This window comes from Odocoileus virginianus, chromosome 4 (assembly GCF_023699985.2).
Source record: "Odocoileus virginianus isolate 20LAN1187 ecotype Illinois chromosome 4, Ovbor_1.2, whole genome shotgun sequence".
NCBI lineage: Eukaryota > Metazoa > Chordata > Mammalia > Artiodactyla > Cervidae > Odocoileus > Odocoileus virginianus.
In genome coordinates, this window is record NC_069677.1 from 89266484 (window position 1) to 89291568 (window position 25085).

Consider the following 25085-nt stretch of genomic DNA (forward strand, 5'->3'; position numbering starts at 1 on the left):
TAAACAAGTGGGACCTGATTAAACTTAAAAGCTTTTGCATAGCAAAGGAAACTATAAGGGTTGAAAAGACAACCCTCAGAATGAGAGAAAATAATAGCAAATGAAGCAACTGACAAAGGATTAATTTCCAAAATATACAAGCAGCTCAAACAACTCTCAATACTAGAAAAACAAACAACCCAATCAGAAAGTGGGAAAAAGACCTAAACAGGCATTTCTCCAGAGAAGACATACAGATGGCTAACAAACACATGAAAAGATGCTCAACATCGCTTATTATTAGAGAAATGCAAATCAAAACTACAATGAGATATCACCTCACACCAGTCAGAATGGCCCTCATCAAAAAATCTACAAACAATAAATGCTGGAGAGGATGTGGAAAAAAGGGAACCCTCTTACACTGTTGGTGGAAATGTAAATTGATACAGCCATTATGGAAGATGGTATGGAGATTCCTTAAAACACTAGGACTAAAACCACCATATGACCCAGAAATCCCACTCCTAGGCATATACCCTGAGGAAACCAAAATTGAAAAAGACACATGTACCCCAGTGTTCATTGCAGACTATTTACAATAGCTAGAATATGGAAGCACCCTAGATGTCCACCAACAGATGAATGGATAAAGAAGTTGTTGTACATATAAACAATGAAATATTACTCAGACATACATAAAAAGGAATGAATTTGAGTCAGTTTAACGGGGAGGATGAACCTAGAGCCTATTATACAGAGTGAAGTAAGTCAGAAAGAGAAAGATAAATATCATATACTAATGCATATACACAGAATCTAGAAAGATGGTACCGAAGAATTTATTTACAGGGCAGCAGTGGAGAAACAGACGTAGCCAACAGGCTTATGGACACAGGGACGGGGAGGAGAGGGTGAGATGTATGAAGGAGTAACGTGAAAGCTGACGTTACCATGTGTAAAACAGGTAGCCAACAGGAATTAGCTATGTGTCTCAGGAAACTCAAGCAGGATCTCTGTATCAACCTAGAGGGGTGGGATGGGGAGAGAGATGGGAGGGAGGTTCAAGAGGGATGGGTTATATGTACAACTATGGCTGATTTATGTTGAGGTTTGACAGAAAACAGCAAAATTCTGTAAGGCAATTATCCTTCCACTAAAAAACAAATTAACTTTTTTTTAAAAGTCTACCAATAACAAATGCCAGAGAAAGTTTGGAGAAAAGGGAACGCTCCTACACTGTTGGTGGGAATATATTAATAAATTGCTGTAGCAACTATGGAGAACAGTGTGGAGGTTCCTCAAAAAAAACTAAAAATGGAGTTGCCATATGTTTCTGCATTCCCACTCCTGGGCATATATCTGGGAAAAAATATAATTCAAAGAGATACATGTATCCCAGTGTTCACAAGTAGCACTCTTCGCAATTCACCAATACATGGAAACAACCGAATATCCATCAACAGATGAATGGGTAAAGAAAATATGGTACATGGGTACAATGGAACACTGGCCATAAAAAGGAATGAGTGCCATTTGCAGCACTGGACCTAGGTGCTTCTCAGATGGCGCTAGTGGTAAAGAACCCACCTGCCAATACAGGAGACATAAGAGATGTGGATTCAGTTCCTGGATTGGGAAGATCCCCTGGAGGAGGGCATGGCAACCCACTCCAGGGTTCATGCCTGGAGAATCCCAAAGACAGAGGAGTCTGTGGGCTACAGTTCATAGGGTTCCGAAGAGTCAGACACGACTGAAGCAACCTCAGACACACATGCACAGTTGGACCTACAGATTATCATACTAAGTGAAATAAATCAGAAAGACAAATATCGTATGATATCACTTATACGTGGAACCTAAAATATTATGCAAATAAAATAATCTGTGAAACAGAAACAGACCCACAGACATAGAGAACAGACTTGTGGTTCTATGCAGGCTTCCCTGGTGGCTCAGAGGTTAAAGCGTCTGCCTCCAATGCGGGAGACCCGGTTCGATCCCTGGGTCAGGAAGATCCCCTGGAGAAGGAAATGGCAACCCACTCCAGTATTCTCGCCTGGAGAATCCCATGGATGGAAGAGCTTGGGAGGCTACCATCCATGGGGTCACAAAGAGTCGAAGTTTGCTGGTCATAGAACTTGTGGTTCTATGTGTTTCTTGCTATGAGGAAAATGGTTAGGGGAGGGATGGTCTGGGAGTTTGGGGTTAGAAGATGCAAGCTAATACATATAGAATGGATAGACAACCAGGTCCTACTATAACAGAGAACTATATTCAACATCCTGTGATAAGCCATAATGGAAAAGAATACACACACACACACACACACACACACACACACACACACACACACATATATAACTGAGTCACTGAGCAGAAATTAACAGAACACTGGAAATCAACTATACTTCCATTAAAAAAATAAAGGAAGAATAAATTTCAAAAAGAGTGTCGTCTCTGAAGCTGACACAGGAGAGGCCTTGACGAGGAAGGCAGTGGGCCGCAGCGATTCAGCCCCGAGGAGCTGCAGTCAGCGAGGTCTGACAAGCCCTTTGGTCCCTTGATGTCTTTCAGCACTCCCTTAGAGACAGGAGACAGCTCTTCCCTCTGACTGGAGGGCAGGGAGCAAGGCTATGCAGGGAGTCGCGGGAGGGTGCACTTGGCTGCCTTAACTTCTGCAAACAGGAAACAGGGCATGCGCTAGAGGAGGAGACGCGAAGGAAGGAGGGTGAGGAGGAGGTCAAGGCACAGGACGGCCTTGGGATGCAGCGGGGGGGGCCCTGGCCGCAGCCAAGGAACAGAGCTCCAGGGGAATCTGGAAGCCTTCACGCCCCTGCGAGCAGGACTGAATCTGAGCACGAGGAAGCTGTCTTCCACCCTGGTCACCTTGACTCTGCGGGGAAGGATTCGTTTGGGCCGTGCTCCTCACTCTCGGTTGCTCGGTGGAATCACCGGCTCAGTTCCACACCGAGAGATTCTGATTGATTTGTTCTGGGATGAGGCCTGGGTGGTGAGAATGCTTAAAAATTCTCAGATGATTCTTATTTACAGCCAAGATTGAAAACCACTGCCTTAGTAACCTTTACCACACTTGGCAGACATTATACACCAAAAGCGGAAGAGTCAACAAGATAAGTTTTTCTGTGGTTAATGTCTAGCCTAAGGAGGGGAAATGTTACTGACCTGCCTACTATTCCTGTGTCTGTCTGGTTTTTCCTTTCCTCTGGATATGTGTTTTCTTTGGAAAAGACATATATGACACATCGGCATCTTCACAGCTAGCTTGTATGCTTACTGTGTGGCAAACATATTCTCAAGTTTCATCTTCAAAACAACCCCATGAGGTAGGTACTCACATAATCCCCATGTTACAGATCAGAAAACCGAGCTGCAGAGAGAGTAATTAACTTTTCCATGGCTATCTAGATAGAGCACCAGAGACAGAATCATGCAAGCACATTCAAAAACCTCTGGGGGGTGACCTCTCATCTAACCTAAGCGAGACCGACCATACCACTCACTAGAAGCTCTCAGCTATCCTTTCCCTGCCTTTTAGAAACTTCAGAACCAAATGCCCTCAGATCTCTTTCTAATGTGTTTACTCTTTGGCTTAATTTGTTGATCCCATGTAAGAGGTGGCAGTGGCATTGGCTGTAATCCAAAATTGATGCTACAGTTGCCTTGAAAAGTGAAAGTGTTAGTCTCTCAGTCCTGTTCGACTTTATGAGATCCCATAGACTATAGCCCACCAGGCTCCTCTGTTCACGGAATTCTCCAGGCAAGAACATTGGAGTGGGTTGCCACTCCCTTCTCCAGGGGATCCTCCTGATCCAGGGATCAAACCCAAGTCTCGCGCACTGCAGGCAGACTCTTTACTGTCAGCCACCAGGGAAGCACAGTTGTCATAGATGGATCTAAAACGTTCCTTAAATTCGGCCAGAACACACGCGGCCACTCACAGATGAAGGAGTCTTCTACAAGCCAGAGCATCTTCCCTCAAGGTCAAGGGTATGTTCGCCACTTCTGCAATAGATCATTGTTTCCACAATGAAGTACAGACACTCCATGGGGTGAGACTCTGTAACACTTCCTGAGACAGCTTCTGTTAGCTCCAGATTTATAATCAAGTAAAAGTCAGCCTTCTACTGTTTCCTTAAACTAGTTATTTTTAGCTACATACACAAATCTGTGCTCTTGTAAGCAAACTGTATAAACAGCTGAGGTCTGCATGCTAACACAGTGTACACGATTTTTTTTTTTTAAGTAAAGATTTTTAAAGGTAAATTCAACCCAAGGAGCAAGAAGTAGTTGTGTTTTTACCATAGACATTGCCTGGACTTCTTTCTTTTCCAGTTTTTTTCAGTTTTGCTGGGTCTTTCTGATGATTTTCTTCAGCATCGTAGCCACTCTTTTCATAGTTTTCAAGGGCTTCTTGCTGAGTGATAGACGTCATTGCGGCTTCTCTATCCTCCTCTCGAAAAGAGCCTTTTGCTTCGAGGGCTTTCAAATCATCAGTAAGGCCAGATTTGCCACACTGGCGCTTGGGCAACCTGCACAGAAAGAAAAGACTGCGAGAATGAGGGGGTGAGTCCCACCTGGCACTACTGGGCTCAGGGGCTTCAGGCTTGGGTATCTGTTGACGGCTCCATTACCAAACCAGCAGTTGTCCTAGGTTTGCAGGGGCGCTGGGACAAACATCAGAATATGTTTAGCGCTATCAACTTTACCTCCAGGACATGGGATTAGAGGATGGGAAATGCGGTGGACAGGAAAATTGTTACTGTTTGCTCTAATACACTTACGTGCTCCTTGAATTTTATCGGTCCTGTATTACTCTATTGAAAAACAAGGAAACAGAAATCAAAGCATACCAGAATCGTCAAACACAGGAGCATCTGAACCCCAGTGGTCTGAGTCAAGGGCTGGTTTGCCTGTGACCTGAGGGAGACGGTCACTGCAGGACACAGAACCGTGGGACAAGCCCGGCCCTGCCCTCAGCTACCTCCTGACAGGCAAGGTGGGTTGTAGCGGGGTGTCCTCTCAGCTTGGGTCCCCACACTGCTCAATGAGCTCTGGAGGTGGGTACTGATTAGTGCCGCCTAAAAATGAAATAAAACATCACATCAAATAAAGCATAAAATAGTACGAAACTCAAAAATAAAATGAAGTAAAATAAAACACAAGACCAAAATGTTATCCATTAAGACATAAAATAAAATCAATTAAAGTATACAATATACAATGAGCAAAATAGAGTATGACAAAATAAAATACAAAACAAAAAAGTCCATTGACATAAAATCAAAAAGATGTAAACTCGAAGTATAAATTTTTATTTTTGTATTTTGTGTTTTGAGTTTACATCTTTTTGATTTTATGTCAATGGACTTTTTTGTTTTGTGTTTTATTTTGTCATACTTTATTTTCCTTCACTGTATATTGCATACTTTAATTGATTTTATTTTACGTCTTATGTCTTAATGGATAACGTTTTGGTCTTGTGCTTTATTTTACCTCATTGCATGAGACAAGTGCTCGGGGCTGGTGCACTGGGATGACCCAGAGGGATGGGATGGGGAGGGAGGTGGGAGGGGAGTTCAGGATGGGGGACACATGTAAATCCATGGCTGATTCATGTCAGTGTATGACAAAAAGCACTACAATATTGTAAAGTAATTAGCCTGCAACTAATAAAAATAATTGGGGGATAAAAAAAAAAAGAAGAGCACCAATCAATTTAATGATAATTGAGATAATTTTGAAAGACTGTTATAGATACATTAATGTGTGAAAATTAACCCAATTAAATGTGAAAAAAAATAAATAAAAATAAAAGCATAAAATGAATTCTATTGTATAAGCAATATAAAATAAAACTATAAAATAAAAGAATAGAACAAAATATGAAATGCAACCTAATGTAATAAAACATGTAAAACGAAATTAAAACAGACTAGAAAAATAATCCTCGAGGCTCCTTCTCCCTCAAAGGATCACTAAGCCTTCAGTCACCTGTTACAGTTCTTTCTTCCACCTCTTGCAAAGGTGAGGAATCTCAAGGTTCACTGACCTTTCTAGAATCACACAGCTCTTGAGTGGCAGGGCTATTAGACTAGAACCAGGGCTATTAGTTCTATTAGACTAGAGCCAATTCATTAATGTCCATGTCTCTCAAGTTGCAGAGGCGCAAGTGCTGTGTCTCTACTTCTAAGGTGTCCAGCAGACTTCCTTCATTCCCTCGGTGACAGAGGAGCTTTATGTGAAGGGATGTCATACCCACTTACAAACTGAGAAACTGGTGTCTCCCAGCAAAGAGGCCAAGAAGGCCTCCCATGTCCCGAGGAGGTACCCACACATGAGTTGTTTGGTACTATGCACAGTTAGACAAAGCCCAAGACAAACTCCTACAAACGTGACCAGCATAATACCCACCCTCCAACCGAACCATCTCCATCATCATGCTAGGATACAGATTTGGTGCCAGTTACCCATAAATCTCATTCAACTTGTTCTGACTGGAAGTGAGGAAGTAGAACAGGATACGGGAAAGAATTCTGGCCAAGATGCACGGTCACAGCACTTTTCACTGGCACTCCAACCTGAGATGGGAGGTTCCAGATTCCTGTCCTGTCTCCCTCATTTCCTAGCAAGTCCCTGAAAACTCCTGCAAAGTATGGTCCCTGAACCAGCAGCAGCAGCATCAACGGGGAGCTTATTTAAAATGCAGACTGCCCACTTTGCTGCACAGAGAAATTTAACACAACATTGTACACCGACTATATTCCAATGAAATCTTTTTGAAAAATGCAGACTCTCAGGCCCCAGCTCAGACCCACTGAATCAAAATCCAAAGTTTAACTAGATCCCCGGGAAAAGCATGCACATGTTAAAATCTGAGCAGCACGGTTCCATGGCAGTGGATTCTGGATCCCTGGACACAGTAATAACAGTAACTGTGCTTCATGCGTGTACCACAGTGCTGCTTCCACGCACATATCTGAACACAGGCTTCACAAATAGGGAAGAGACTTTTATCCTCGTTCTGCTAAATGACAAAATCAAAAGATTCACTGGAAACCCGAGGCCTCCCAGCCACCAGACAAGAAGCCAACACTAAGCCTGGCACAGTGTCAGGGCAACATAGCTTAGGGTTTTCAGGAAGTGGGGTGCTCCCTGGGGTCTCCCCTAGAGGTGGAGACCCCGGGGCAGCCTACAGCTCAATAAGGGTGAAGGTGCCATGGGTACCCACCCATATGCCAGGCACTGTGCTTGCCTCTTCCCACCCTACCCGGCATCCCCATCTGCTCACTTTTTAAGGGGTTCAGGAAGGCCCGCGTGAAGCCCAGGGCATAAGTCACCTCCGCCTCCGAGACCCCTTCTAGGCGCAGCAGGTGCTGCTCCCAGGGGGAGCTGGCCACGTGGACCAGCTCTGCCAGCTCGCGGGTCCCCACGCCTGGGCCCAAGGCCAGCACAAACAGAGTGATGCCCTTGCACTTGGCCTCGAGGGACAGTCCTTAATTTCTCCCTGTCCCAGCTGCTGGTCTCGCTGGCCACGATGGTAAAGAGGACCTGAGCCCTCCAGAGCAGCGGGACAGCCGGGAGCACCTTCTCCAGCGTCCACTCCAGGGCATGGCCCAGGGCGGGCACTCCCCGCAGGGGGTGGCCCACGGCCTCGCAGACGCTCCTCTGCATCTGCGTCCGGTGGCCATACGCGGTCAGGTGGAAGCCTTCGAGCACAGGGGACCGCCCCCCTCCAGGCCAGAAGCCGGGGGTCGTGTGTGTCACCAGGGCCACGCAGGCTCCACGGGGGGGACGCGCTCGGCTGCCTAGCCACCTCCACCTCTTCGAGCACGGCGTCCACCAGGGTCAAGGTTGCGCGGTAGAGATCGGCGCCCCCGCCGCGAGAGCCATCCACCACAAAGGCGATGTCCACGTCCACCTGCAGGGGCCTGGGCGTGCTCCGCCCACACTCCGGGCCGGAAGGCACTGATCTGCGGAGGAGAAGCCGGGTTACCATGTGTCCTTTCCCTTGCCAGGCACACATGCTTCCCGGCACTCAGTAAGGAGAGCGGCTGCTGAAGCCTGCCTGCCTGGGGCTGACTTCGGCCAGCAGACGGGCACGTAAATAAACATGCCTGGTTTTCAGAAGGCAGAGTTGAGAGTACATCTGACTCCACAGTTAATGTTTCTAGCCACTAGGCCATATGGCTTCCTAACCCCTAGGTTCACAGCCCCGCTACTTGGTACAGTCAGGCCGGCCTCTTACTGGGTGTGTGACCTGGGGCACATCTGTCTGATGGAGATAGAAAGCGGAAGTGAGAGTGAAGTCGCTCAGTCGGGTCCAACTCTGCGACCCCATGGACTGTAGCCTACAAGGCTCCTCCGTCCATGAGATTTTCCGGGCAAGAATACTGGAGTGGGGTGCCATTGCCTTCTCCACCGATGGAGATAATGATACTCGTAATAATAAACCTCCCTTATGGAGCTGTTTGCGCAGTTTTTAACTTTAAAATGAGTTAATATACGTAGGTGCTCAGAACAATGCCTGTGTGGTCAAAGCTCAGGCTCCACAAACTCCAGCTGGGTTTTCGCTTGTGCAGGAGGTGGGCACAGGCCCAGAGAGACCACAGCGTCAAACACAATAGTGAACGGGAAAGCAGTTCATCAGCTGTAACGAGCTCCACGAACAGCAGTTCCTGTATCTGACCAGGTTTTCAGAGCCACGCCTCTCATGGCAGTTTTAGGACTTAGTGTGGATTCAAAAGAGGGAGCCACAGAATCTCCCTTTTGCTTTCCTGTCCAGGACTCGGGGTGGCCCCAGGGGAGGTGATGTGCAAGACAGCTCTTCACACGTGGGCGTGCGTGGGTTTCAGCAACACTGATCTTTCTGTGTCCAGGCCGGTGTTAGGTGTGGGAAGCTGGGGTCTCTCCGAGACCCTGCTGGTGGCCAATGGCAATTCCAGGCTGAGAACTCAAGGCTCTTGACCTTCGTTCAGTGGTCTGCCTGTCACACTAATGGGCCAATGAGGAAGGGACATGAACCCAGGCATATCCAGGAGCCTTGGCAGGACCGGTAAGGAGGCAGAGGGGCTGGGATGAGAAGCTAGGGAGCGGGAGGGACCGGATGGCGGGGCACTAGCAGACACTTTCTTTCCAAAGGGGGCAGGCATCGCGCATCTCTGGCTGACTGTGGCCACAAGGGAATGCCGTGTCTGAGACTCTCCAGCCCATTCTGACTTCCCAAGAAAAACTGATACACATCTGTGGAGCAGAGCTGGCCTGTGGCCACCAGCTAATTCACCCTGCTCTGAAGACATCAATCCCAGCAGCAGTGCCGTCCAGGCTTACCACAGCAGAGAGTGCAGCGGGCCATGCCTTCCGCAAGCTGCTGGCTCTCCGTCTCCCAGACATACAGATGAAATCTGTTGTTTCTATTCATCTAGTGCCAACACATACACGAGGTTATCATTAGCAGAGCTAAATCTCAGGCCATATTTTTCATGCACCTTCCAATTCAGATGAGAAAAACATTAATATGATATTTTTAAAGAACACGTGTAACTCTCTATGTCTATATAATTTGGCATTTCTAGTCCAGCTATTTATAGTCACTTAGTTCTCCAGTCCTAACCTGGAGGCTGGACACATGAGGTGTGGCCACGTGAGGTGTGGCCACGTGTATAAAACTCAACCAACGTCAGGTTGTGTTGGAGTGAGGGTAAGGGAGTTAAGGCTTCAGTCATCTATAAATTCTGTAAATCTTCAGCAATTGTCCACCGTGTGTGATGCAGTGTGGTGGGAGTTATTAATCATGAACATGCAGACCCTTCAAGGACATGGCCACAGATCCAGGTCATAAGCCACCAGGATGGAAGGAGGCAGAAATCATCAGAGTCCAGAGCTGGTAAGAAGGAGGGAGAATCAGGGAAGGTTTTGTAGGGATGACAAATCCATTTGTCTCCTTCACAGAACCTTTCCTATAATGATTAATTTAGTAACTGATATCAGGTTTAAAAGACAAATTATATTAACAGTAATGAATCCAGCAAGGTCAGTGTGATAACTGGCTAGACAACCAACAAACTTATTCTCTCTTCTTCTGAAAACTAGACTACATTTTCATCCTTCCCTGCAGTCACTTGGACCATATGACCAGGGCCTAGCCAACAGCATGGAGGTGGAGGCGGTGAACGCCATTTCCAGGGTATGCACGAGCTCCCCCGCCTCCTTTGGCAGCCAGCTGTGGGGGATTCAGAAAAGGCCTTGAGGCCCTAGGGCATGATGGGGTCACTGACAGAAGGAGCCTGGGTCCTAAATGCAGCAAAGTACCCTTCCCTTCACCCACACCCCCAAGGAACCCACATCACTGGTGACAGATGAAGAAATAACACTTCCTGGTGTCGAGCCCCTGAGACTGGGGCAAGAAAGCTCTGGCTAATGCAGGCTGTTTGCAGGGCTTCCACCTTGTAATGATTAGAAATACTTTCATATTATTTCTCTCAGGAATTGAGGTGTGGATTGCAAAGAGCCAGATCTAAGCTTAGTCATGGCCATGTGGTTTTCCACTCTGTCAAAGCATGTAGGACAGGGACTTTCCTCGTTGAGAATTTGCCTTCCAGTGCAGGGGGCACAGGTTCGATCCCTAGTTGGGAAAGACCCCACATGCCTGTGTGGGGCAGCCAAGCCCGAGTACCACAGCTCCTGAGCCTGTGGTCCACAAGAGAAAACCGCACGCTGCAACTAAGGCCCAGCACAGCCAAATAAACATATAAAATAAATCATTTTTTTAAAGCGTGTAGGACAGTACCTCCCTGGGAGTCAGCACTGCCCCCTGCATCCCTTTTGCTGGGACCAAGCAGACCTGGCCCCTCCTCTGGTGGCAAGGTGCTCAGCATGCAAAGATGTCATGCTTGTCCTCAGGGAGCAGACGGGCGGGGTTTACTTTGGAAAAGAACATTCTGGAACACACACGCCTTACAGAGCATTCACTCTTTCTGATAGGACTGCCGTGTATCCCCAGCGTGATCCTTCACACTGAGCTTTCCTGAAGGAAAAACCCTTGTGGGGAAAGAAATACCTAGAGTGGAACTTTTTATAACACAAAACAAACATGAGAACATTCCTAAGTCTTCCGTGCTAAAAGCCATCCAAAATGAGGCTTTTTCCTGACTTATTGATTCGAGTCAAGCGAGACAGATGAAACAGCTGCTATGTAAAAGACATAACAAACCATTTGGAGACACAAAAATGACAGAGTCACACCTTCAAAGAGCCTTAAAACCTAAGTGGAAGGATGGAGAAACCATTTTCAAGAAAGAAAGAGACCCCATAACACGTTTTAGTAACACAGGAACCGGAGATTCATTTCAAAGCAGATGGATAAAGGGAACCTGATGAGGATAACGACATCTGGCACTTTGGGGAGAATCAGGACGACCCTCAACTGGCAAAAAAGCACTATGGTGTGAAGGAACAGCATGCACGGATGCCCAGAGATAAGCAGTGGTTATTCATGATTCTTCTCAACATCCTCTACCCCCAGAGACAGGAGAAGACAGACTCCAACAGGCAGCACATCTGAAATCCTGCAACACCCAGCCAGATGGAGGAAGCTGACACGAGCAGCGAGTGCGAAGTTGCCAACACCCAACACTCAGATCCATCCCACACAGTCATCAGATCTGAGTGCCGACCAAACTAAAGTGGGCGTAATAAATCACCAAGCATTAGAGACAACACTGTCGGCATGGATGTGGCACATTAACAGCTTTCCTGGAAACCACGTGAGGCAGCTTGGAAGGCTTCTGAAACAAGGATCCACAGCAGTGTTCCAGGAGATATGAGAAGTCTGGGGTCACACTGGGAATGTGGACTTTCCTCCAGGAGTTGTGGGAAAAGGCTAACCTGGGGAATATTATGCTTAAATGGTGGGAAACATGGTTAAAGTGTCTTATAAAACGCAAAATTGATGAGACTTTTAGAGGTAGTATGAAAGACTTCAAATAAATTCAAGCATACCCTCAAGTTTGCATTAATTATAAAGGAAAGTTCTAGGCAACATCAATGGAACTAGGTGTCGGGAACTCAGGTCCTAGCCCTTGGTTTGCTGGAGTCGGCTGGGTGGCCTTGGACAAGCCTTTGGCCTATTTCCCCAACAACAGCACTTGGGGTAGGAGTCAGTGCTGCTGGGTTTCTTCCTGTCTCAACACAGCCTGGTCCTTCATTAGTGTTCCCTGCATCTGCCTTGTTCGAAACACGGTGTTAACTTTCTGCTCACAGCAGCTGAACTCCTCCGTCCGCTGTTCTGCTGGCTGGAGAACAACCAAATCCAACTGAACTGGAGTCACTACAAAACTTTTATCTTTTTTTAAACTCCAAGGAAGAATGCTTTTATGATAACGCTTAAAACTTGCAAAGATCAAATTGTGGGAACAAGTAAACAAAGATACAGTGGAGGTCTGTGGGGACCTCTGATTCACTTTAGACTTATTTGCATCTAGCTGTTGTTCATTAACAGCTCATTACTTTGACTTCGGGCTTGCCGGCACAGTCGCTGATAAGGTAGACAAACAAGATGATTCTGAAGAAGGCTCAAGCAGAGGGATCCTGAGAGAGGGAATGTCAGCGTGAAAAGAGGAACCCGGCCCCATGATCCCCACTGCAGATGTCCCTCAGCGCCAGAGGAGGAAATCTCACCAACAGGTGCCTGAAACACAAGCTACGTGATGCACAACAGCTCAGGGATGCACTGCAGTGTGAATCAGCACCTCTCGTGACTCCATCAACCAGCTTCCCCTCTGAAAGTCCATCTGTGCTCTGATGAGACCGAAGTGCGGTGAAGTCGCTCAGTCGTCTCCGACTCTTTGCGACCCCATGGATTGTAGCATGCCAGGCCTTCTCAGTCCATGGAATTCTCCAGTCAAGAGTACTGGAGTGGGTTGCCATTTCCTTCTCCGGGGGATCTTCAGTTCAGTTCAGTTCAGTTGCTCAGTCGTGTCTGACTCTTTGCGACCCCGTGAATCACAGCACGCCAGGCCTCCCTGTCCATCACCAGCTCCCGGAGTTTACTCAAACTCATGTCCATCAAGTCGGTGATGCCATCCAGCCATCTCATCCTCTGTCGTCCCCTTCTCCTCCTGCCCCCAATCCCTCCCAGCATCAGAGTCTTTTGCAATGAGTCAACTCTTCGCATGAGGTGGCCAAAGTACTGGAGTTTCAGCTTCAGCATCAGTCCTTCCAATGAACACCCAGGACTGATCTCCTTTAGGATGGACTGGTTGGATCTCCTTGCAGTCCAAGGGACTCTCAAGAGTTTTCTCCAACACCACAGTTCAAAACCATCAATTCTTCTGTGCTCAGCTTTCTTCACAGTCCAACTCTCACATCCATACATGACCACTGGAAAAACCACAGCCTTGACTAGACAGACCTTTGTTGGCAAAGTAATGTCTCTGCTCTTTAATATGCTATCTAGGTTGGTCATAACTTTCCTTCCAAGAAGTAAGTGTCTTTTAATTTCATGGCTGCAATCACTATCTGCAGTGATTTTGGAGCCCAAAAAAATAAAATCTGACACTGTTTCCACAGCTTCCCCATCTATTTGCCATGAAGTGATGGGACCAGATGCTATGATCTTAGTTTTCTGAATGTTGAGTTTTAAGCCAACTTTTTCACTCTCCTCTTTAAAGACAGGTAAACTCCGGGATTTGGTGATGGACAGGGAGGCCTGGCGTGCTGCAGTCCGTGGGGTTGCAAAGAGTCGGACACGACTGAGGGACTGAACTGAACGGAAAGAAATGGTGCGTGGTGGAGGGGCCGGAGAGGATAAAGCACGGGGATTTGCATAAACTTTCTCTTTTTTTAAAATAGGTAACATTCTTGAAGGATACAGACAACCTTCAAACCTCAGCCCCCAGCATTAAAGAACACTCAGTCTGTGGGCCCTGAGCTCAAGAAACCCGCAAGGTTCAAATCAATACTTGACTGCTTTTGGGCTGAATTCCCAGAAGCCGCAGGATGATGCTCTTTCCTGGGAATGAGCGGGAGGAGGCTCTTGGCTTGGGCAGATGGAAGAAGAGGGGAAGGAAGCCAGTGCTAAGAAGCAGGAGTCACCGTGAGCTGAGGAAGGGCTGATGGGACCCCAGGGAAGCAGAGTTAGAAACCATCTGGCATCTCATCCCAGCTCCAGGCAGCGGACAGGGCCCCACCAGGAACGCCACGAAGCTGCCGGCTCTTTCTGGCTGTCCCAGCAAATGCTGGGGGCCAGCCTTGGATTGGGGGTGTTGAGTGACAGAGGGGAACCCGGGAATCAGACCTCCAGGGTGCGAATTCAAGACTGTGTCGTTTAGAGCAAGTCAGTTCAGCTCTGACCTTCCCTCACTTCCTCTGGGAAATGTTTTATCATAATTAACTTGCAGGATTAGTATGAGGATCAGCCCAAGACCCCTCAGACTCTGCCATTCATGGAAACCATGAAGGGAGCTCATTAACGATGCAGAGCCTGATAGACTGGGTCAGGGAGAAAGGTTAAGCTTTGGCGTTTCTCGCAAACCTGGGTGAGCCTGATAGGTTGCTGGTCCCGTGAACACACCTTGGGGAGTGTGGAGTGATGATGACAAGGCACGAAAAGCACATAGCACGGCGGCTGGAACTTCACAGGTGCTATAAATAAATGGAAGCTTCCCAACTTCACGTGCAGTTGCTAGGCAAAGGCGCACTGGTAACGAATGCCCTTGAGGAGACAGCAGTAACAATGGCCTGCACTCTGTGTACACAGAAAGTGTCGGATGTCCCTGTGAACACTACCTCTTGTAGCTCTCACGGCAGATCTGTGAGTTTATCCCATTCCACATGTGACTAAATTGAAGCACCACTGACAAATCACACGTCCAGGTTACACAAGGGGCGAAGCCGGGGTTTAAAACCTCACTGCCTAATTCCTGCCCCTGGCTTCTGATCCTGGTGGTCCCTCTTGGGTGGTTAACAATCTAGTCAAAACCAGCAGCCCACAGGGCCTCAGCAACAGGTCATCCACGGCCTCTGGGTGTGTGTCTGGACAACCCAGCACATCCCTCAGAAAAAAAAAAAAAAAGAAGATGAATGTCCTCCTGGAACTTTTCTGACTTCTAAATTATATCATTTTTAAATTACGCCCCCCCGCCCCCCGCCAAATCCCTTTGGCCTTCCTGTTAATATTTTCATCTTCTACAGCTAATGGCTTTTGTCTCCATGATAGCCAGTTCTTAGGAATTATTTTTTAAGAGCAATACACAGAAAGAGAAATAGAGCCAGTTCATCAATCTTTCTCACAGTATTCTTGTATGTGTGTGTGTGTTAGTCACTCAGTCTGACTCTGTGTGACCCTGTGGACTGTAGCCCACCAGGCTCCTTTGTCCATGGGATTCTTCAGACAAGAATACTGGAGTGGGTGCCATTTCCTTCTCTTGTATAGATAAAACTAATTAATACGCAGGAGGAGCTGAGAACTTCTCGATTATCTTATTTTTCTATTTTTGACTTTTGGATTAAAATCTCATTGTGAATGGGGATTCCGGACCCTGAGAAACTTATTTTCTTCTCTGTGCCTCAGTTTATCATCTGAAAAAACATCACTTATCTATTTGAATTGTTGGAAGGATTAAATGAATCTATACATGGGAAGATCTTTGAATAGCACCTGGATCAATAAATGTGAGCTATTTTAAAAGCTATTGTTTCAAAGGAACAAATGCTAGATTTTTTATAAAGAAAAATGAAATTTAAAATGAGGCACACAAGTTGCATTTCCCCTGTAATGTTCCATTTTTAGACTTTAAAAGGGGGTGCAAATTAAGTCTTATGTTTTAGGACACAAGACAACTGGACAGTTCTTAATGGGATTTGACACAAATAGCCCAAGTGTTATAATACTGCTTTATTTAGAGCTCAGGTTGATAAAATGGATGGCTTAAGAAATCTTTCCAACATGCCCCACAACTTCCAAGCATGTTTAAATGGACTGAGAAATTAGGGGATCAGTTTATACAATCATTTTAAATTGAACCACCATCATTTTTTGAGAAGCATTAGAATAATAAGTTATTCTAAAAAATAAAATAACATAGAGATGAAAGACAAAAAGCCCCACAGATCACCACAGGGAGCCCTCAGGCAGATGATTCAGAAGGAAAATTACAGGATATTCTCACTCTCCTAACTCAATTCCACAAAGGATAAAGCACAGAGTGGGGGAGGTTATGGGATGCAATCTGCCCAGTTGTGAAAGAAATGAGGATTTTCTAAAAGGCTCTGAGGATGTGATTATCATTTTATGGTTTATCTCATTGCCAATGTCACAAGAACCAAGGTCATTCGCTACATTTGAGCTAGCAAGTACTGCTTAACATCCTTCCTAAATGTTAAATTTAAGGCACAGAGTGATTCCTCAGCATCTTGGGATAAGAATATGTCTAAGGAATGAAGAGGAGAGTGGAACAACAACAAAAAAAGGATAGAACTGAGATGCAAGTACCTTTCAGCTGGCAGTGAACTAAAAAGCTTTTGCACAGTGAAGGAAACTATCAGCAGAAATAAAAGGCAGACCACTGAATGGGAAATATATCTGCAAACTGTATGTCCAATGAGTACAGAAAGAATGCATACGACTCAGCATTGAAAAAACAACCTGACTACCAAATGGGCAGAGGACCTGAATATTTTTCCAAAAACATACAGATGGCCATGTATGAAAAGATACATGAAAAGATGCTCAACATCACTAATAACCAGGGAAATCAAAACCACAATGAAACGTCATTTCATACCTGGAAGAATGGTATCGTCAAAAAAAGACCAGGCATTGGTGAAGATGTGGAGAAAAGGGAAGCCTCATGCACTGTTGGTAAGAATGTAAACAGGTGCAGCTACTGTGGAATCAGTATAGCGGTTCCTCAAAAACTAAATATAGAACTACCATATGATCCAGCAATGTCACTTCTGGGTATTTACCCAAACAGAACAAAATACACATACAAAAGATATATGCACACTTGTGTTCATGGCAGCATTATTTACAACAGCTATGAAATGGAAGCAACCCAAGTATCCCTCAACAGATGAATGAATAAAAAAGATGTCGTGTGTGTGTATGCTTTCCTGGTGGCTCAGAGGGTAAAGAATCTGCCTGCAATACAGGAGACCCAGGTTCAATCCCTGGGTCAGGAAGATCCCCTGGAGAAGAGAATGGCTACCCACTCTAGTATTCTTGCCTGGAGAATTCCATGGACAGAAGAGCCTGGCAGGCAGGCTGCAGTCCATGAGGTCACAAAGAGTTGGACATGACTGAGTGACTAGCACTTTCCCTTTCACACTTTCATATATATCCATGGACAGAGAGGACTATACATATATATATATGCTTCCCAGGTGGCACAATGGTGAAGAATCTGTCTGCCCATGCAGGAGGTACAAGAAACACGGATTCAATTCCTGGGTTGGGAAGATTCCCTGGAGTAGGAAATAGCAACCCACTCCACTATTCTTGACAGGAAAACATCATGGACAGAAGAACCTGGTGGGCTACAGTCCATGGTGTCACAAAGAGTCAGACACAATTTAGTGACTGAACACACTGCACGCACACACACACACACACACACACACACATACAGATACACACACACACACACACACACACACAGATGTGTATGCACAGGCACACAATGAAATATCAGTCATAAACAGAATGAAATCTTGCCATAGGTGACAACAACATGGACAGACCTAGATGGTATTATGCTAAGTGAACTAAATCAGATGGAGAAACAAATTACAACCTGATTTCACTCATGTGTGGAATATAACAAATAAACAAACATAACAAAACAGAAAGACTCGTAGATACGGAAAACAAACAGGTGGTTGCCAGAGAGGGGTGTGGGGGGGGATGAGAGAAGTCGGTGAGGGAGGTTAAGACGTACAAACTTCCCATTACAAAGTAAATGACTCACAGGTATGAAACGTAGAGTATGGGGAAGACAGTCAATAACTATGCAACATCTTTCATGGTGACATATCATGACTAGATTTACTGTGGTGATCATTTTGTAATGTATAAAAATATTGAATCACTATGTTATACACACTTGAAGCCAATAAAATATTGTAAGTTAATTATACTTCAATAAAAATAAAAATAATAAGGCATAACTTGTCTCTTGGAAAAATTCTGTTAGCCTTTTTCTTGCTTCATTTTGTGCTCAAAGGCCAAATTTGCCTGTTACTCTGGGGATCTCTTGACTTTCTACTTTTGCATTCCAATGCTCTATGATGAAAAGGACATATTTTTTGCTGTTAGTTATAGAAGGTTTTGTAGGTCTTCATGGAACTGGTCAACTTCAGCTTCTTCAGCATCGGTGGTTGGGGCATAGACTTGGATTACTGTGGTGTTGAATGGTTTACTCTGGAAATGAACCAGGATCATTCTGTCTTTTTTGACACTGAACTAAGGCACTGCATTTTGGACTCTTTCATTAACTATGAGGGCTACTCCATTTATTCTAAGAGATTCTTGCCCACAGTAGCAGACATAATGGTCATCTGAATTAAACTTGCCCATACTCATCCATCTTAGTTCACTGGCTGCCACAATAACCCCATGAACAGTACAAAAAGACATTTTAGTTCACTGATTCCTAAGATGCCGATGTTCACTCTTGCCATATCCTACTTGATCATGTCCAGCTTACCTTGATTCATGGACCTAACACTCCAGGTCCCTATGCAATGTTCTTCTTTAGAGCATCACACTTAACTTTCACCGCCAGACACCTCCACAGCTGAGCGTCATTTGCTCTTTGACCCAGCGGCTTCCTTTTTCCTGGAGCTATTAGTAACTGTCCTCCCTTCTTCCACAGTAGCATGTTGGGCACCTTCTGACCTGGGGAATTCTTCTTTCAGTGTGACATCTTTTCGTCTTCATGTACTGTTCATGGGGTTCTTGCAGCAGGAATACTGGAGTGGTTGCATTTCCCTCCTCCAGAAAATCACATTTTGTCAGAATTCTCCACTATGACCCATCCATCTTGGGTGACACTGAATGGCATGACTCATAGCTTCATTGAATTATGCAAGCCCCCTCACCACTTCAAGGCTGTGATACATGAAGGGGAGAACCACGCCAAAAACATGCTCTGGTCATAATAAACACCATTTTCCAACAACAACAAATCCTTTCCAGCAATCCCTTTCCCACACCTTTTTCCAATACAAGAGATGACTCTACACATAGACATTACCAGATGGTCAATACCAAAATCAGATTAATTATATTCTTTGCACCCAAAGATGGAGAAGCTCTATACAGTCAGCAAAAACAAGACTTGGAGCTGACAGTGACTCATTTCATGAGTTCCTTGTTGCAAAATTCAGGCTTTCATTGAAGAAAGTAGGGAAAACCACTATGCCATTCATGTTATTACCTAAATCAAATTTCTTATGATTATACAGTGTAGGTGATAAACAGATTAAAATGACTAGATCTGGCAGATGGAGTGCCTGAAGAACTATGGAAACAGGTTCCTAACATTGTCCAGGAGGTGGTGACCAAAACCATCCCAAAGAAAAAGAAATGCAAGAAGGCGAAGTGGTTGTCTGAGGAGACTTTACAAACACCTGAGAAAAGAAGAGAAGCAAAAAGCAAGGGAGAAAAAGAAAGATATACCCAACAGAATGCAGAGTTCCAGAGAATAGCAAGGAGAGATAAGAAGGCCTTGTTCAGTGAACAATGCAAAGAAATAGAGGGAAACAATAGAATAGAGATCTCTTCAAGAGAATTGGAGATATCAAGGGTACATTTCATGCAAGGATGGCCATGATAAAGGACAAAAACAGTAAAAACCTAACAGAGATTAAGAAGAGGTGGCAAAAATACACAGAAGAACAATACAAAAAAGGTCTGAATGACTGGGATAACCAGGGTGGTATGGTCATGCACTTAGAGCCAGACATCCTGGAATGTAAAGTCAAGTGGGCCTTATGAAACATTACTATGAACAAAGCTAGTAGAGGTGATGGAATCTCAGCTGAGCTATTTAAAATCCTAAAAGATGATGTTTTTAAAGTGCTACACTCAATATGTCAGCAAATTTAGAAAATTCGGCAGTGTCCACTGGACTGGAAAAGGTCAGTTTTCATTCCAACCACAAAGGAGGGCAGTGTCAAAGAATATTCAAACTATTGGGCAATTGCACTCATTCCCCATGCTAGTAAGGTTATGTTAAAAGTCCTTTAAGCTAAGCTTCAGAAGTATATATACTGAGAACTTCCAGATATACAAGCTGGGTTTAGAAAAGACAAAGAAATCAGAGATGAAATTGCCAACATTTGTTGGATCATACAAGAAGTAAGGGAATTCCAGGAAAACATCTACTTCTGCTTCATTGACTAGGCGAAAGCCTTTGACTGTGTGGATCACAACAAACTGTGGAAAATTCTTCAAGAGATGGGAATACCAGACCACCTTACCTATCTCTTGAGAAACCTATATGCAGGTCAGGAAGCAACAGTTAGAAGCTTAAATGGAACAACTGATTGGTTCAAAATTGGGAAAGGAACTTGATAAGGCTGTAGATTATTTAACTTACATACAGAGTACATCATGGGAAATGCTGGGCTGGATGAATCACAAGCTGGAATCAAGATTGCTGGGAGAAATATTAACATCAGATATGCAAATGATACCACTCTTACAGCAGAAATCAAAGAGGAACCAAAGAGCCTCCTGATGAGGGGAGTGAAAAAGCTGTCTTAAAACTCAACATTAAAAAAATCTAAGATCAAGGCATCTGGTCCCATCTCTTCATGGCAAGTACAAGGGGAAAATGGAAACAGTGACTGATTTCTTTTCATGGGCTCCAAAATCACTGCAGATGGTGACTGCAGCCATGAAATTAGAAGAAGCTTCCTTCTTGGAAGGAACCTATGACAAACCTACACATCATATTAAAAAGCAAAGACATAACTTTGCCAACAAAGGTCCGTACAGTCGAAGCTATGGTTTTTAGAGCAGTCACTTATGGATGTGAGAGTTGGACAATAAAGAAGGCTGAGCAACAAAAAATTGATGTTTTTGAATTGTGGTGCTGGAGAAGACTCTCCAAAGTCCCTTGAACTGCAAGGAGATCAAATTCATCAATCTGAAAGGAAATCAACCCCCAATGTTCATTGGAAGAACTGATGCTGAAGCTGAAGCTCCAATATTTTGGCCATCTGATATGAAGACCTGACTGATTGGAAAAGACCCTGATGCTGAGAAAGATTGAAGACAAAAGGAGAAGAGGGCAGCAGAGGATAAGATGGTTGGATAGCATCACTGAGTCAATGGACATCAGTTCAGTTCAGTCGCTCAGTCGTGTCCGACTCTTTGCGACTCCACGGACTGCAGCACACCAGGCCTCCCTCTCCATCACCAACTCCCAGAGCCTACCCAAACCCATGTCCATTGAGTCAGTGATTCCATCCAACCATCTCACCCTCTGTCGTCCCCTTCTCCTCCTGCCCTCAATCTTTCCCAGCATCAGGGTCTTTTCCAATGAGTCAGTTCTTCACATGAGGTAGTCAAAGTATTGGAGTTTCAGCTTCAGCATCAGTCCTTCCAATGAATATTCAGGACTGATCTCCTTTAGGATGGACTGGTTGGATCTCCTTGCAGTCCAAGGGGCTCTCGAGAGTCTTCTCCAACACCACAGTTAAAAATCATCAATTTTTCAGCACTCAGCTGTCTTTATAGTCCAACTCTCAGATCCGTACATGACCACTGGAAAAAACATAGCTTTGACTAGACAGATCTTTGTTGGCAAAGTAATGTCTCTGGTTTTTAATATGCTGTCTAGGTTGGTCATAACTTTCCTTCCAAGGAGTAAGCATCTTTTAAATTCATGGCTGCAATCACCATCTGCAGTGATTTGGGAGCCCAAAAATTAAAGTCTGCGACTGTTTCCACTGTTTCCCCATCCATTTGCCATGAAGTGATGGGACCAGATGCCATGATCTTAGTTTTCTGAATGTTGAGCTTTAAGCCAACTTTTTCACTCTCCTCTTTCACTTTCATCAAGAGGCTGTTTATTTCTTCTTCACTTTCAATGGACATGAACTTGAGCAAATTCTGGGAGGTAGTGGAAGACAAGGAAGCCTGGTGTGCTGCAGTCCATGGGGTAGCAAAGAGTTGGACACAACTTAGTGACTGAACAAGAACAACTTGTCTCACTCTATCTTTACTAATCGATTCAAGGCAGTTACTGAGAGTTGCCACCATCCCGTACCCATTCCTGTCCAGACATCCTGGGAGGCAAGAGGGACTGATCCTCAGTATCTTAACTTTATTTCTGAAAACTAAAGATATTTTGTCCATCCTTCTCAACAGTTCACAAGCTGTCGCAATTTTACCTATTGATTCCTAGAAGCATATTCACAGCTATGTCAACAAAATCTCTCACCTACCGCACAAACTGCACACCCAACTTTCAGAGAAAGCTAAAGAGTCCAGTACAGATGACTTTTTTAGCTATTAGATTGAACCATATGACATTTCCATTTTTGCAGGTCAGAAACAGTTGAATATTGACAATGGAACATAGCTCCATCTTATATGCATCAGCCTATTGAAATCACTTAAGAAGGAAATCATCTTTCATTCTTATAAATCATCCCAGATGTCCCATAAGAAGGTTTTACATGGGTTTTAGTTAGAAAAGTATAGAGACTAGATCGATGAATACATTGTGGTACATGTAGAAGACTAAAATATGGTTATCAAAGGGGAGAAAGGAAGGAGGGATAAGTTAGGAGTTTGGGATTAGCATATGCACACTACTGTATGCAAGATAGATAAACAACAAAGATCCACTGTACAGCCAGGGAATTATATTCAACACCTTGTGGCAATCTATAATGGAAAAGAATCTGAGAAAGACTCATATATATATATATATATATATATATATATATATATATGATATGATATGCATATATATATATATATACACACAAATCATTGAGCTATACACCTGAAACACAAAATTATAAATCAACTATTTTTCAATTTCAAAAAATAAAGTGTGCTATATACATACAACACTAGAGAACTTTAGTTTTAAAAACTTACTCAATAAAAAATTAATCTATATGGATGAACAAGAGAACAGACAGTAAGTTGAGTGAAAGAAGCCAGATACAAAGAGATACATGCTGTCGGATTCAATCTGCACAAAGGACCAGATCAGATGAAACCATTTGATGGTGACAGACGCTGGAAAGGTCATAGGAGGAAACATACAGAATGCCTGAAGTATTCAGTTATCTTGAACTATGTGTTGGTCATTGGGCTTTAAACACATATGAAAATCCATATAGCTGCATCCTTAAAATAAGTACCCCTTATCCACTTTGTATGTGGATATGGATTTTATGTATGCATGTGCTGAGCACTTAGTCACGTCCAAATCTTTTGCAATCCCATGGATTGTAGCCCACCAGGCTCCTCTGCCCATGGGATTTCCCAGGCAAGAGTACTGGAGTGGGTTGCCACTTCCTCCTCCAGGGATCTTCCCAACTCAGGGATTGAACCTGAGTCTCCTGCATTAGCAGGTGGGTTCTCTACCACTGAGCCACCAGGGAAGCCCCCATGGGTTTTATACAACCCAAGTAAAATAGAGAAGATAAATCACAGTCTGTGGACTGCCTGCCCTGTCCCCTGCTTCATCATACAGGTTAGCAGAGTGGGTAAGCACAGGCTCTCAAGTTAGATAAAAATCAGCCTGCACCTAACAAGATATTTGAACTTTGAAGACACACTTAACCTGTCTAAGCCTCAGTATTCTTAACTCTGAAAAGGAGCTCGACAATGACATCTACCTTACAGAGTTTGAGGGGACTTCAGTAAGACTCTTTAAAAGGCACATGGCATGAAGTATATACTCAAGGATGGCCACTGGCTACCAGCAGTAACACTGGCAGCCAAGTCTGTAATGAGACATCCCTGCACCTGTCTCCCCCACACACATATACATCCGTTGCTGGAGAATTCTTTCCCTGACCAGCTCTCACTCCCCACATGCTGAGCACTAACCCCTGGGCCCCCGCCCAGCCTCAGTCCCTCACTCACCAGCAGGGCATCCAGGGGGTTGTGGTCCTCTGTGAAAGTGATGACCACAGCAGTGATGTCCAACACGCTGAGCTCCAGCACGGCGGTGCTGATAGAACCTGCATCCCGGGTCCAGCCCACCTGGAAGAACACGGCCACCTTCCTCAGGAGGGGGCCTGCACGCAGGCGCTTGAATACGTGTCTAACCACAAACCTCACGGCGTCCCCAAGGTGCCTGCTGCCAGATGAGCCTGCCGGCGAGAGCCCCCTGACCGCCTGCAGGAGCGCGGGCCTCCCCTTGCGGTCAGAGAGGCGAACCAGGTAATCGGTTCCGTTGCCATAGGAGACAATGGCCACCTGGGCTCCCATGGGGCAGTTACTCCCACTGATTTCCATCTTCATCAGCAGAGACAGTAAAATGTCTCTCATCTTCTCACAATCCAACTGGGAGACGTCATCTGACATGTCCAAGGCGAGGACTACCTCAGTCGGGAACACTGGGCATTTGGAAACGCCTAGACATGGGTGAAGGCCAGAATGAATATTAACAAATGTTATTTACCTGCTGAACATGCTGGAAGGGAAATGATTTGGGAGAGAAAAGAGGACATTGTTAATTGACATAGGCAAAGACACGTTTGCCAGCATCAATATGAAAACCATCTCCTTTGAGAACTTCAAGCCTCTGTGACTCCCGCCTGAGTGTGGCAGAGACCTCAGCTTGCTCTCCAATACCCACTCCCCACTTTTGCCCATAGTGAAAGAACCCCAGTCTCTGACTGGGTGTGTGGCTGCCTGCAACAAAGGCTACATTTCTCAGTGGGATAGCATCTTACTCCAAAAAGTATACTTTTCCTTTCCTTTACCTGCTGGCTGAAGCTTGACAGACATTTTGGGTCATGAAGTGATATGCGAAACAGCATCCCCACCCCAATGCCAGAACAGGAAAATTTATATTATAATATATAATTTATATTATTATAAT

At 44.9% G+C, this 25085-nt stretch overlaps 1 protein-coding gene across 1 annotated transcript in view; it reads right to left on the bottom strand.

Moving 5' to 3' along the window:
• LOC110126285 (collagen alpha-4(VI) chain-like) overlaps nucleotides 1-25085 on the bottom strand; it is a 113153-nt gene that overhangs the window by 8818 nt on the left and 79250 nt on the right. The window contains 6 exon segments of the mRNA XM_070466998.1: nucleotides 4303-7494; nucleotides 7496-7791; nucleotides 7793-7968; nucleotides 8261-8275; nucleotides 9331-9421; nucleotides 24122-24626. Of these exon segments, the coding sequence (XP_070323099.1) occupies nucleotides 7200-7494; nucleotides 7496-7791; nucleotides 7793-7968; nucleotides 8261-8275; nucleotides 9331-9421; nucleotides 24122-24626 (1378 nt within the window). The 3' untranslated portion in view covers nucleotides 4303-7199.